The sequence below is a fragment of the Alligator mississippiensis genome, chromosome 5 (genome assembly GCF_030867095.1).
Source record: "Alligator mississippiensis isolate rAllMis1 chromosome 5, rAllMis1, whole genome shotgun sequence".
Classification (NCBI taxonomy): domain Eukaryota; kingdom Metazoa; phylum Chordata; order Crocodylia; family Alligatoridae; genus Alligator; species Alligator mississippiensis.
In genome coordinates, this window is record NC_081828.1 from 41,244,466 (window position 1) to 41,258,382 (window position 13,917).

The window sequence follows — 13,917 nt, forward strand, 5'->3', positions numbered from 1 at the left end:
TAAGGCACGTAAGCCAGTCTGGTAATGAAGAACATCACAAAGCTTTCTTTACACGTCTCTCTACCGTGTATCTGAAGTTTTACAAATAGGCTGGGTTTGCTCCTCAGTTCCATGAAATCTGTGGGCTAACAATGATGTAACTTTGAGAAGAATTGGCCCCCAAGATGTTTGCTGCTAATTGCAGCTGGAGAACTGTGATTTTGTACCTTGGAAGTGGAAGAAAGTGTTTGGTGATTGTCAGTTTAATTTTTTTTATAGTTCAAACTCATAAAAATGTCTAGAGCCTGAGGCAGTTTAGAAATCTAAATGAATATATACAAAGAGCAAATAAAAACTTGGATACTAAGAATGACCAAAAGTAATTCCTTCCCTAACAGCTGTTTGATAACCTGTTTGTAACAACCATTAGCACTTTGGCAGGAAGGCTGAGTTTTGAAGAGGACTGGAAACTGAACCCTTCTTCAGTTCTTAGAGTCCACGTAGGTTGATCTGGTGAGGCAGTAATAGAGATGCTTGGGCTGCTGCCTCTTGTGTTTGAACAGTTCTGTTAATAAGAAAATAACTTATTTTTCGTAGGCCGCAAACCCAACGCATCTCAGTTCATTGACTTTCATCAGAAAGGCAGAGGAAAACCATTTCTTGCCTATTAGGCCAAGTCCACATTGGGAGCACCTTGCTGTACTGTACTGGCCAAACACTCCTACTGAGGACACCATTTACAGACATGAAACAGCACTCTGCAAAGACAGCTTACTCTAGCCCCTTCTCCCACTTAGCGAACTTAGCTATCCTGGCATGAGCACTGTTGTGCCAGTATAACTTATCTGTTCTGGGGGCAGTAGTCAGCACAGCTGAGGGCCTTGTCACACTTTATCACATCCCAAACTGGTATGTATCTGCTGGTAAAAATTTGCATTGTAGGCCTTGTCTTAGATACAACAAGATGAGACTTGTATAAACCAAACAACACTGGCAAGCAAAGGTTCCAGTCCAGCAGAGCCCCTAGCTGCATCCTTAAATCCCACTGAAGTCAAGTTAAATTTAATCACGTACATGAGGGCTGTGGTGAACCAGCATCTAATAGATTTATCCATCCCCTTCCATGCGATGATCAAGGCTCTTTTAGAGGCTGCCACATGTGATAGGGATTTCTTCTGGTTATACAATATGGGAAGTTTGCTGTGACTTTTGGAAGCTTCCTTTGAACAGTCTGAAAATGTCAGGCCATCATAAATAGATTTTTGTGCAATGTATGTAACACAGAATGGAAAGGAATTTTCTTAATGCGTTGCTTCCAGTACAAACGAAACGTGTCATTTCATGTTTTCCAGGATCACCTACTGCTGCCAGCCACCACTCATAATAAGACTAGAAGACCAAAGATGTCTATCGTATTGCCAGCAATAAACATCAAGGGTAAGACTGAAACTTGACTCAAGAATGAGTAGACTGCCCTTTCCGAAAGATGTGCTTGAATTGTTTAGGGGAGCCCTCTCCTTCTAAACAAGATAGGTCAGTGTCTGTTCTTGGATTTCCTATTGTATAGATATGACATAGCTTCTGCATAACCCCAGCAAAGAGTCACATCACGATAGCCACAATACTTTTTTCCCAAGCAGTTAGCCATTAAACACACATGTGATTTGGATTCAGCATTCCTGATCCAGAGTTCTTCTCCCCTCACTACTCCCAACTCCATCCGTTCTGCTTGTCTGTGGCCACAGCACCCCCCCACCTCCTGTCCTCCCCACAGGACAGTATTGTGGGCAGATAGGTATTACTAATGGAAATGTTCCTGTTCTTAGTGTATTGACAGTTTTTAATGTGTAGAGTATCTGATCATATGTTTTTATCAACTTTGCTTCTGGTTGCAGCCAGTGCCAGCCACCTCAACCACACACTTCTGCATACCATTGCACACCCTGTGTATGTCACGTGTCTTACAGAAAAATATCTTTTGCAGAGTTATTAATCATACAAAAGTCAGTATTTTATACTCAATTGACCTTGCATTTCTTGTGACACTGGTGTGAAATGCTCCACTGTACTCCTTGAAATACATGGGCATAAAATAAGAAGAGCATAGCCATACATCAGAAACCAGTGTTCCAATTTCCTCCATCTATTAATACTCATCCCCAAGCTGCTTACCTCGGCTGCAGTTAGCCTGAGAGCTAGTCAGAGTAATTTTATGAAACTCAAAAAGCTTTTCCAAAATAAGGTCAATTTGGCTGGAATATTATTTCTAAAGAACACAGAGGGAGGGAGACGCTTGCCACCATGCCAGAAAGTTCTGTTTCAGTAACCTCATAATGAGCCATTTTGATTTTTCATTTGGAAAGGAAATTACTTTTTGTTTCTTCTTTTAATTTTGAATTCTGGTTTATATTTAAAAGAAATAAATAAATAAATAAGGTAGTTTGATTGACCCAGAGGAGTTTGTGGGGAGAGTATTTATTTGTTAAGAATTCTGAAAGGTTATGTTTTTATTCTGAGTTGAAATCTCCAAATCCTTCATGAAATGGAAATCTAGCATCTATACAGGTCTAGATCTCATTAACATAACCAAACTCAGCTGATTAAATGTAATGATTTTAAAGTCCACTATCTCCAGACTACTATAGTTAATGGGCAAAAAGCAGATGTCATCAAAAGCACACAATACGCTGTGCAGTACAGTAAGGGTTGGTGGGTTTCAGGGTTTTTTTGGTTTGTATCGCATGCTTCTGGAGTCTGTTATTTGGGTAGCACCTTTGCATATGTGCCTGTTAACATTCATGCAGCACATTGTTACAGCTGATCTGCAGCTGTGAAAATTGGGGTGCAGGGTCTGTGCCAGGAAAGCTTTTATGACCGCTGTGGCAGGCACATCTGATTAGGGTCCAGATCAACAAGGCTTGGCAAAAAGCACTTTTTTTTTTTCGCTTCGCTTCTGCAAATACAGAATGTAAATACATAGGGTGTGACTGTGAATAGAATCACAGAAAAATAGGGATGGAAAGGACCTCAAAAGTTCATTTATTCCAGTGGTGCCCAACTCATCTAGCCCTGTAAGCTTGGATGAGTGGCATAGAGTCGGTCTGCAGACCAAATCTAGTTCACAGGGTCAGTCTATGGCCTAGATGAGTAGTGTGGAGTCAGTCTGCAGGCCATTCACAAGAGAGTGATGTAGTCAGCAATCCTGTCTGGCTGCCTTGGACTCCACAGTCTGAATGACTGGGAACCCATTTACTGCTGAGTGAACTGCAAGTGCGGACTAAGACTTTAACCTCACACCTCTGTAGTGAGATGCCATGGCTGTTCTGCAACTGTGTCTGAAGCTAGGAAACTAAGATGAGGTATTTAGGAGCTATTTAGAAGCTAAGAAAATAAGCTAAGATATTTGTTATCATCTGCTACTTTTGCCCATCTCTCTACTCTGGGTCCCAGCAAAGTATCTTGCATGAGGCTTGTTTAAAAAAATTGAATGGTTTGTTTATTGGATTCTCCAGGTACTTAAAACCACAGTGACCATTTTAACTGTGGAGTTTCCTTGCTTGTTGGGAACACTGTTTTGAAAGGGTACACTACCAACACTGAATTGTTATGTAGAACTAACTTTTGGGAGCAAGCCTCCACATTTCTAAAACTTTGCTGTGACATTGTTTAAACATACATTAAGCTTAACCATAAGGGACACTCGAGATAAGAGGCTTCCTCTGCACTTCAGTATGGCCCAGTAAGAAAACTCAATTAAAATTGTAACACTCCATTCAGCATGGTTATAGTTGGTTAGCTGTATGTCACCTTCCCAAGTTATACATCTGTTTGTTGTAGTGACTAATTGGGATTTACTTTCAATGTTGCACTACTAAGAAAGAACAAGTCTGATTCTATTCTGTCTTGTTTATCAAAGCCTACTGTTGGTGGTACAGCAGTATGGTTTAATAGAAGTTACCTGAAAAGATTAATTCAGTATTCTGGTTATACCACCAGAGAAGGCTTGTAACTTCCATCTGATAACCAAAATCTTCCCAATATAGTTTATTGGCAGAAAGGTACATCTAGCTATTAGAGTTGTCCAAATAATTTGTTTTTCAGTTGTGTGACCAGAATCCCTCAAAAAACATATTTGGCTCACGTGAAACATTTTGTTTGTGGTGGGTCTTGTATTTAAATATTTTACCCTAGCTAAATGTGGGTTTGAAACAAAAAAATGAAATACTTCATCTAAAAAAGGTGTCAAAATAAAACATTTTGGCTTTTCCAAAATGGTTTGCACCTCCTGTGATTGAAGCTATATGCTGAATTTGATTGTGCTCTTTTTTTTATATTGTACTTGTGGCTAAAGGAACATCTAGGAAAAGGTTTGACCCAGTATAGCACTTCTTCCATTCTTATGTTGGTTCAGAAAAGGACCCAAGAGACTGAAACAAAACAATGGATGGGAATGTGTCTAGCAAGGATGGATAACAAACCCTAAAGAACATTGCGGAGGAAAGGGAAGGAGTAACTATTCCTTGGGTCACACACTAATAAATCCTGAGGGGTCTCAATTTTTAGGGAGCTATACCTTATCAGGAAGGCTCTCTTCCTTCAGGGATTCACCCACTGTAGGGTCAAAGCTTGGCAGGAAAGTCAAGTGGGAAAACAGGGAGTGAGAGAGAGAGACTTGATTTGTATGGGTACTATGTGGACTGCACTGCACCTGGAAAAGGAGACATCAGTGAGCAGTCATGGGGGGTAGTCTAATCTAATTCTCCCCTCCCCTAATGCTATGCCTGAAATAAACCGCCATGATCCAAGTCAGAATTTGATGTAGTCTACAATTTCACTAGCTTCAGGGATCTCCCAGATGCCTGACCCCTCTAGTGCTCAGGCAAGGCAAGGCCTCTGGCATGTCCCCTCCCTGACAAATAAGTTGTTCAGGGTTGAAAACAAAGCTCATAAAGCTCGTAAAACTCCCTGGGAAAGGGTGAGTCTTCTCTGGTGCCTTACAATTGTACCACGAGCTCTGCAAAACGAAATCTGCCAGCTCTTAGTGGGCTACCTGGGGGCTGATGAGGTGATTTGATGGCGGAGCATTTGGAACCTTGTTATGTCATAGTGAAGGTAGTTGCCAGAAAGGTGGAAAAGCAGGTTGCCAGGCAAGTAAAGAGAAACAGAGGGAGGTGTTGGAGGAAGGAGATGAGATGAGGGTGTCAGAAGCAGGAGAGGAGCAGATGGAGGTGTCAGAAGCTGGAGAAAAGATGGAGGTGTTGGAAGCAGGAGAAGAGTGGAGTGGAGTGGAGTGGAGGTTTGGGAGGCTGGAGAGGAGGAGATGGAAGTGGATCAGTAGGGGTATGTCTTCTCATACTTCTTCCTGTCTCCATTGTTTCTGTCCCAGCTGCTGCCCTGGCATCCTCCTCTACCTCCCACAGACCCCTGATCCCTTCTAACTAACAATGCAAGTGCACTCAGATCTCACCCAGCCTCAGAACCAAGCCCTTCATCCTATCTGTGTGTCCTGATATCAAGTCACCAGTCTCCCTCCCTTACTTGTTCAAGAGTTCATCTACAGCACATGGATTGACCTTTCCCTCACTCCACCCTTGTTTTCTCCACTCTGGCTCTGGATGGGCCTGCCCAATTCAATTGGTTCACATTAGGGTCATTGCTGACCCTTTCTCACCAGCTCTTCTTTTGACTTCTGCTGTGCATGACGTTGCTATTTATCATTTCCTCCTGTGTAGTTTGGCTTCTGGGGCCTTTCAAGGCACTGCCCTCTCCTGGGGGCTTCAGAGAGCCATGGTGTCTCAGGACTGGAGTTCTTTAACAGGACTTTTACCCCCTGATGGCCTTCCCCTCCCCAGAAGGTGGAGAATTGGGGAAATTTGGAATAATAGAAAAATAGGCCTGGAGGGCACCTCAGGCTAGAATTTAGCTGACATAATCTACTAAAACATGTTGCATTTATCCTGGGATAAAGTGTAGTCTTTCAGATGTCCATGGATTTTGTCCCAGGACAGAGACAAGCCCTAAAAAGGTTAACAGGATAAGATAGATGTGCTAACAGTTTGTCCCAGAAGTAGAAGGGGCCTCTGTGTTTGGGCTATCCCAGATGAGTGCTTGCCTGACTGGCACTTCCAAGCATCCAGGGACTGTGATTCCACCACACCCCTGCATTACTGGTCCTGGCATGTAACAGCTGTCATCATTAGAAAGTCAGCCAATTCCTCGAGGGTTACAATTCTCTCCATAACCACTCTGGAGATCTGCAGTCCCAGGGAAAACGTGGGAGTGGAGGGTCTGCGGCTCTGAAAATAACCTCATATCTATCTGACTAGCCTTTTGTGGGGTGAAAGGAGCAGTATAAATAGGAGATTGCTTAGAGGATTAATTTGCTTTTCCTTTCCTTCTTTGCTGTTCCTTCTTTGCTGAACCCTGAAGTACTCAAAGGTTATTTCTTTGTTTATCAGGATTGTGTCTCTACACTATAGACTTCAGGTCTGTAAGACACCTCTGAAGCAGATGCTTGTACTTTCTCATTTCCAGATGCTTTTCATGGCTGTCATTTTAGGAGTGTGCTATGAACTTTTCTAGGAAATAGGACATGCCCCAGCTGGGTTTTCCATTGGTTTCTAGTAGAGAGGACTGATAAAGGAACACACCAGCCATGAATTAACCTCAGGACTTGCATCTTTCCTGTGTGTTTAAAGGGGTTTCATTGATTTTTCACAGAGTCCAGCATACGCAGCCGTAAAATCTTTCCCTTGGTCTGAGATCCTTTGCTCCCACCTTGTCATTCCTCCCCTCTAATGAAGTCCTTACCAATGCATTTGTACAGGCAGTGTTGGGAAATATTGCAAGGGATGAGCAAGCAGTTCCTTCAAGGAGCCCTTTTCTGTCAGTTCTGCCCATGGCTCTTCAAAATAATGAGAGAAAGATTGCTCCAGGCATGTAACTGCTCTTTGGGATGGACAGGAAGGTAAGGGTTTGTCACCGAACATAGGATTTCCTAGCAATTCACTGAAATAGTGTATTGATTTTTTCTGCCTAATGAGTTAAGGGCAGGCCACGATATTGAACTGAATGGTTTCTTAATCCATTTCCCATAGATATTATGAAGTTTTCTGAATGTGAAACTGGGAAGGCAAAAGAGTGGCCTCATTCTTGGCTTATCTGAGTGAATGCACTGCAAATCTGTGTTGAAGTGTATTAGCAGATCTGTATGGAGACCTAAAAAGAGTTGTGTTGCATGTAGCTTGAAATGGAACAGGAGCTACTGTCATATACTCAGCTGGTATTGGCTCCCCAAGTAGTATTAGCTTGGTCTGCACCAGGGGGTTGCACTTAAATAGAATTATGTTAAAAATCCATCTCGTTAAACCAGTGCAGTACCCTTTATGAACTTTCTTATTAATTTAAAGATAGCCTCTATCAGTTTAGCTTGCATAAGTAAACCTGATAACACAACATCAGCTAGACTAGGTCTAGGCTTCCTTTGTTCACCTTCCTTCATCCCATCCCTGCTCTGATCCATACAGCCACTGGTATACCTTCTTAAGGTTCACTACCACATGCATACTATGGCCAGGCAGGTAAGAAGCCATTGAGTGGCCTGTTTCCTACCCTCTTGTTCTTCCTCCCTTTCTTTTACCGCTACCCAACCCACTTCCATTCCTTACCCAACCTCTGCCCCCAATTTAAAAAAATGAACAGCAAAACAGAGCTGGGCCAGTTCCCCAGCATTCTCTTTTGTAAGTCGTGTACTTTTCCTGTCTGTGCTGTAAATCAGAGGGTTTGCAGTCTACAAAGGGAAAAGAATTGTTTCTTATCTATGTCACACAGCACCCGGTTCAGTGGGGCCCCCTTCTCATTTGAGGCTTTGGACACTGCAATGTAATGTTTAATAATAATGCACTAGAACAAGGTCAAGACACTGGGGACAACAACCCAATTTTGTGTAAAATGCCATAGGATTATTAATGACTGTAAATTTTCGGGTCTTTCTTTCAAGTCTCACGCAGAAGTTTGAACATGTACTACATAAACATGCAATTAATTCACAGAGGGAACCGACATGCTAACTCAAGCCAGGCTGGTTCCACGAGGTCAGTGTAGCAGCCATCTGAATGATAATCTACTCTGTGCTCTACAGAGGGTTAAACATTCATTATATTAAAATAATATAATAAAGCCATGCCTTTTTTAAGCTCATTTTGCAGCACAAATGAATCATTAACCCAAACATTTTTGTTAAATTTGAACCCACCAAAAACATTGTCTGATGATATGGAATTTCTATAAACTGAAAAAATGAGCTTCAGGCTTCCAGTGTTTTTGACTGCTGCATTTTTCCCATGCAGTGTGGCAAGGCAAGTGTGATAATATATAGCCAAGAGTATTGAAGAGGGGGAAATTTTTATTTGATGTATCATAATTATTTTTGTCATTTATCTGCTTCAAAGTCTCTTTTAATTTTCATCACAAGAATCCTTTCCTGGCTGAGCTGAAGTATGGCACACAGATGGGCTATTTATCATTTGGAGGCTGAACTATATTTCTGATAATGATTTGGAAAGTATTACATTTATTTAAAATGTTCTTCCATTTCATAATCAGAACAGTTCTTCAGTCTCTGGACTCAATAGCACTTTCAAATAATGTGGGAAATACACTTCAGAATCCAAAGGTAAATAATTCCCTTCTTAATATAGAAATAACCTGAAATTATATTCAGTTGTGCTCATTTAAAAAAAAAAAAATCAAAACAGCAGTGTTAAGTGAAAAAGAAAGGATAGCCAAGATTTTGAGCAGAGGCACTGAACCTGATTCCACACATGCGAAATTTCAAACCAAGCCTCGCATTCAACCCTGCTTTATCTGTTATAGCTAGCCAAACTGCCCTGTTTCTAGAGGGACCATTTAAGGCACAGCATCATATGTAACCTCTTTAATGCCACACAACTTATGAGCAGGTCATCCCCCCAGGGGTCATTTGAGGAAGGATCCCTCCACTGTTTTTTCAAGATGCTGTCCCTCTTTCCTCCTTACCCTGAGGACTGTGGGTCGGGGACAAGATATGTCCTACAGCAACTACAAGGAATACAGAGGTTATAGGCAATTCAGCCATGCAACTCAGGCCCCTGCTACACGTTACATATATTACACAATTAACTGGTTAATTTCACAATAAATTTAGACTGGCCACACATGCAAAGCAAGACCAGACACAATGCAAAGTAATTAGCACACAATTAATTGGTTAGTTGCTCAATAAATTTAGACCAGTCACACATGCAGAGTAATTAGCACACAATAAAAATGATTGTTCCATTGTAAAAAAGAGCGAATCAGCTATAAAGTTAGTGCTTGAAAATGTGTAATAATAACTCTGTAGATGGGTTTTTTCAGCTTTAATTTAAAGGTTTAGCAGGGCCCTAAGAATCAATCATGTTGCCTGCCTTTCCTTAAGGATCACCCCCAAGGGATGGGGTAGGCCTTTCTACAAGAGAGAGTGATTGGGCCTGCCTTTAACTTGAAACATTTCCCAGAATCCCTCACTTTCCCACTTTTGCATTGGCCCCCAGCTGAACCATCATCCTGTTTCTGAATGTCTCAGGGACTCTCTTTCCAGGCAGAAATCATAGCAATTTCTGGTATGGACCCTCAGCTTCTCCCTGCGTGTGGACTTACAGCAGCAGTGAAGCTAGGGTCAGAGAGGGGAAACTAACTGCCCTCACTGGACAGAGCTCCAGTTGGCACAGGCCTAGAAAGTAAAGGCAGGGGCACAACTGGGAATGTTTGTGCCCTGAACAGCTGTTGTGAGGGTAGCCAACAACCAGGGGGTCAACGCAGAAGCCATTCTCCAAGCCCCGTATTGCAGCTGCCCTGGCCACATGAAAGCTCATGCACCAGTTGTCTACCCTTAATTGGGCCATTGAGTAAAGGTACCTCCCACAAGGAGATTTGAGGTCATTATCTGAGTTGTGGTTTCTGCAGAGGAATCAGGACATAAAGATTTCTGTCTTGTCAGTGGCTTGCTAGTCCCTTTTCCTCTCACCATTCCCATACTCCACATCTAAATTTTACAGTTCTTCATGTAGCCTCTAGGATTGGGGCATGAGCCACTGCTTCCTTCCCTCGTATTGTATTTATAGAATCATTGAATAGTAAGGCTGGAAGGGACCTACAAGGTCACCTAATCCATCCCCTTCCTCAAGGCAGGCTCATTCATGACAAACCATCCCAATCAAGTGTCTGTCTAACCTACTGTTAAAAACTTCAAAGAGTGAGATTCCACGAACTCTCTAGGTAGCCTGTTACCTAATTTTAATGTTACAGGGAACCTTATGTGCTAAGTGTTATCAACTGTTTCTTGGTTCAGGAAAACCTTTCCTAAATTGCTCCTTGGTTTCACTGCTGTAAATTATAAGATGAATCTAGACTAAGTTTGTAGAGTGCTGCCTGGAGAGAAAGGGCTAAACCAATGTGAGCTGAGGTTTTTAAAGCAATCTGAGTGATGTAACAGCAGATCTGTCAAAATTAATGCAAGGTGTGTGACTAACCACCTTGATTGCTGTGAATAGCTCAACTGAAAGTTCTTATCCTCATTCTTAATTGAGTGGTGAAGACAGCAGAGACAGTGTTGTGCTTCCATGCAAGTAATTAGCTAGTCTTTCTGAGGGCCCCACTGACATTCACGTTAGGCAGTCATTTATTCCGATTAGAGATATATTGTACTGTTTTTCCCAGAGCTTTGAGTGTTCTTATAGAAAGGAAAGCCAACTCTAATTAACATTTAAACACAAGCTTTTGTTTTTCAGTAAATTGGGTTTGTTGTACTGGACAAGGGGTATTATACTAGAAATCTGACTATGCACTAGAGACTAATTAAATCTCAAATTGATTTCGTTCCTAAATTCACTTTGACTGCACTTCAGAGTCTTGTTGGCTGTATTACACTGATTCAGAATTAACACATAGGAGGTGCCTTTTTGTAGTTTAAATGAAAACATCTGCCATTAGCCTCATGTTTACCTAACTGCTGTGGGGAATGCATTGGTGTGATCTTTAAATCAGAATAATCACCTCAACACAGTGCTGGAGAGCCAAGCCATTCTTCCTACCGCTGTGTACAGGCTCCTTTGTGTTCTGAAGAGACACTGGGCTAAGATGCACTGAAATCACTGGCTGATATCACTGGCAGTCCTCTCCACATAGAACTGTATGTAACTAAAAATCTGGCCAAAGAAGCAACATTCATTGCTGTATGTCTCACCAGAATTCAGTGCTTTGCCGCCATGCCTTTTAAATGTGGATAAGGTTTTGTTTGTTTGATTGGTTGATCAAATGATTTTTATGCCGCCCTTCCCAACAAAGGCTTCCCAGGGTGGCTTACAATAATAGGACAAACAACTTATAAAACAGGAAAATGAACAAGACAACAAAACAACTGGAAAGGGAAATGAGAATATCAACATAACCCCACCCTCACCCAGCCAATGTCTCAGACTAGCATTGTCTGTTAAATGTCTGCCTAAATAGGAGAGTGTCACAGTACTTCCAAGAGATGTTGAGGATTTTCATAAAAATGTTTTTTATATTGTCAGCATTAGGTTTTTTTCAGAAATTGATCTCTGAGAAGCAATCACATGTGCAATTCTTGCTGTGCATAGAGAAACCAAACAAATTGTGAGAGAGTATTTTGTCCAGGCAGTAAGAGTTATGGTGATAAATTACCATCTCATCAGTTGAGTTCACCTGATCACCTTATGGGCCATGTCCAAATGTGCATGGACATTTGGTTCCCCAGGGATAACTAGCAATGCACCTTGTGCTGCCACTAGTTGTCCCTGGAGAATGCCTGTGCCACGCACCCTCTGCTGCACGGCAAATTACCCTGGGGAGGGGAGGGGAGGCTGGGGCCAGCATTGGGCTGGCACCAGCAGCCTTACCTGGGGTACTGGAGGCCTTGCCTGGGGTGGCGGGGCTGCAGCAGTGGTGATCTTGCCCCACGGAGCCTGGTTGGCAGCCAGTGTGGCTCCAGTTTTGAGTGGCACACACTGCCCCTGCATGCACCACTCCACCTTTTTTTTTCCTGTAGGTTTTTTTGACCCCTGAATATTCAGGAGTCAAAAAAAATCCATGCTGCTCCCTTGCAGCGTGGTGAGCACCTGAACATACAGTATATAGAGCTGCAGACGTGTCTGCGGCACTACAAACTGCATGGCCACGCTCATCTGGACATGGCCATGGGGTCAGCTACCAGGAGCGGAATTGGCAGCAAATCAGAAGGAGGAGGGTGATGACAAGTATAAGGCCCTTTTTCACTGCTAAGCTTCTTCAGGTCCTGACATGACTTATACTGTCCCCTATGGGAGTGGATGTGAGGTTCAGTAAATATGCCTCTTAGTTTTGAGACTGCCAGATCAACCTTAGGTACTAGCAAAGCCAGCAACTATCTGAGTTCCCCCTTTTCTGGGGATCACAATTTAAATGACTTCATAGCTTGATAGTACACATGAATGTTGTTAGAGTGTATGAGGGGTGCAGGACTTTTGGGTTTGTCAGAAAGGTATGACCAGCCTCAGGGTTGTCCTCTTCATGAGTTTTTACCTCCCATCTCTACTGGTTTAAGGGGAGGTTGCCAGAGATGATGCTGCCACTTTTGCTGGGCCTTATCTTTCTCCCAGAAAAAAATTTTCTCCATTAGGGAAAAGTTTTGAGAATATTTCCAGGGATCTACCTCTGTTCTGACACATTAGCCACAATCATTACTCCCTTCATTTGAATTGTACTTTGCCTGGTCCTTGAGTCCCATCTAGTAAAGCTGTGACTTCATTTTGCAAGTCACCAGCATGTTGTCATTGTTCTGTTTATTTCTAGACTCTGCTATTGTCATTTTTTATGTTGGTCTATATGGTAGAGCCATTGCTTGCAATCTTTAAATCGACACTGGCAGAAGTTATGGCCTAGATGGGAAGTCACTCAGTGAGGCTCTAGCTTGTGTTATATGGAAGGTCAAAAAGGTCCTTTCTGGCCTCAGGATCTGTGAGTTCTGTGAGCATGAACATTTTTGTGTCTAGGGTGCAGTTGTTGTGCTGGTCAAGAAGTTTCAGTGGGCTGAGGCCACGGACATATGATATATAGGAGTGGTTAGGCTTGCTTTAGATTTAACTTTTGACCCTCTGCTGCCTTGCATTGGATTACTGATGATTACTCACCAGAAAGTGAATATTCTTTTCTGTACATTCTGTATATTAGGATTCACTCAGTTCTGCTCTACAACTGGTATATCTAGTGTTCCAGTGCAGAAGTACAGTCTATTTGCAGAACAATAAAGATAGGCTTTCTGTTAGGCATTTGTTCCTATATCCCATGTAAATGAATTACAAGAAAATGAAGCTAATGATATTATTTAACACTTCCCCCTCCCCCCCCCCCCCCCCAGTCCCACCTCTTGTCCCTTCTGGTAGCTTCCTGGTGCCCTACAAAGTAACTCCTGACCTGTCTGATAACTACAGGTTGTCAGTTTTCTGTCTAATGGTGAGCATCTTTGTGGGGCCTTAAGGCACCCACCTGCCCCCCTCCCATTCAGATGTGTGCATACTATCCAAAAACAGAGTGGATGGAAATCTGGAACAACCTATAATCCAAAACAGGGAAAAAAATCACCCATAGAATGGAAAATGGGCACCATTAGTAGCAATGGCAGTTCCTTACTTGAGCACAAGCCAGTTAGAGATTGCACTGCAGACTTCCATTTTATCTCACATAAGAGCAAACTCATCGTCCTTGAATGAAAGCAATCTTCAGGATCCTCAACAGTCCCAGAAACTAAAGGTTCTGTATCCTGTTACCAGACTTTTCTGGCATCTCAGCCCCAAATTAATTACCTTTTACATTATCCCCCTTTCCTCTCCTTTCTGCCCCTCCAACAAAAATATATAAACT

At 42.4% G+C, this 13,917-nt stretch overlaps 1 protein-coding gene across 2 annotated transcripts in view; it reads left to right on the plus strand.

The window, feature by feature from the left end:
- The window catches only part of ATF6 (activating transcription factor 6), a 174,920-nt gene that overhangs the window by 132,827 nt on the left and 28,176 nt on the right, over nt 1–13,917 (plus strand). For both annotated transcript variants that reach the window (XM_019486560.2, XM_019486561.2), the window contains exon 15: nt 1,332–1,416. In XM_019486560.2, the coding sequence (XP_019342105.1) occupies nt 1,332–1,416 (85 nt within the window). The remainder of the gene's footprint in view (nt 1–1,331; nt 1,417–13,917) is intronic.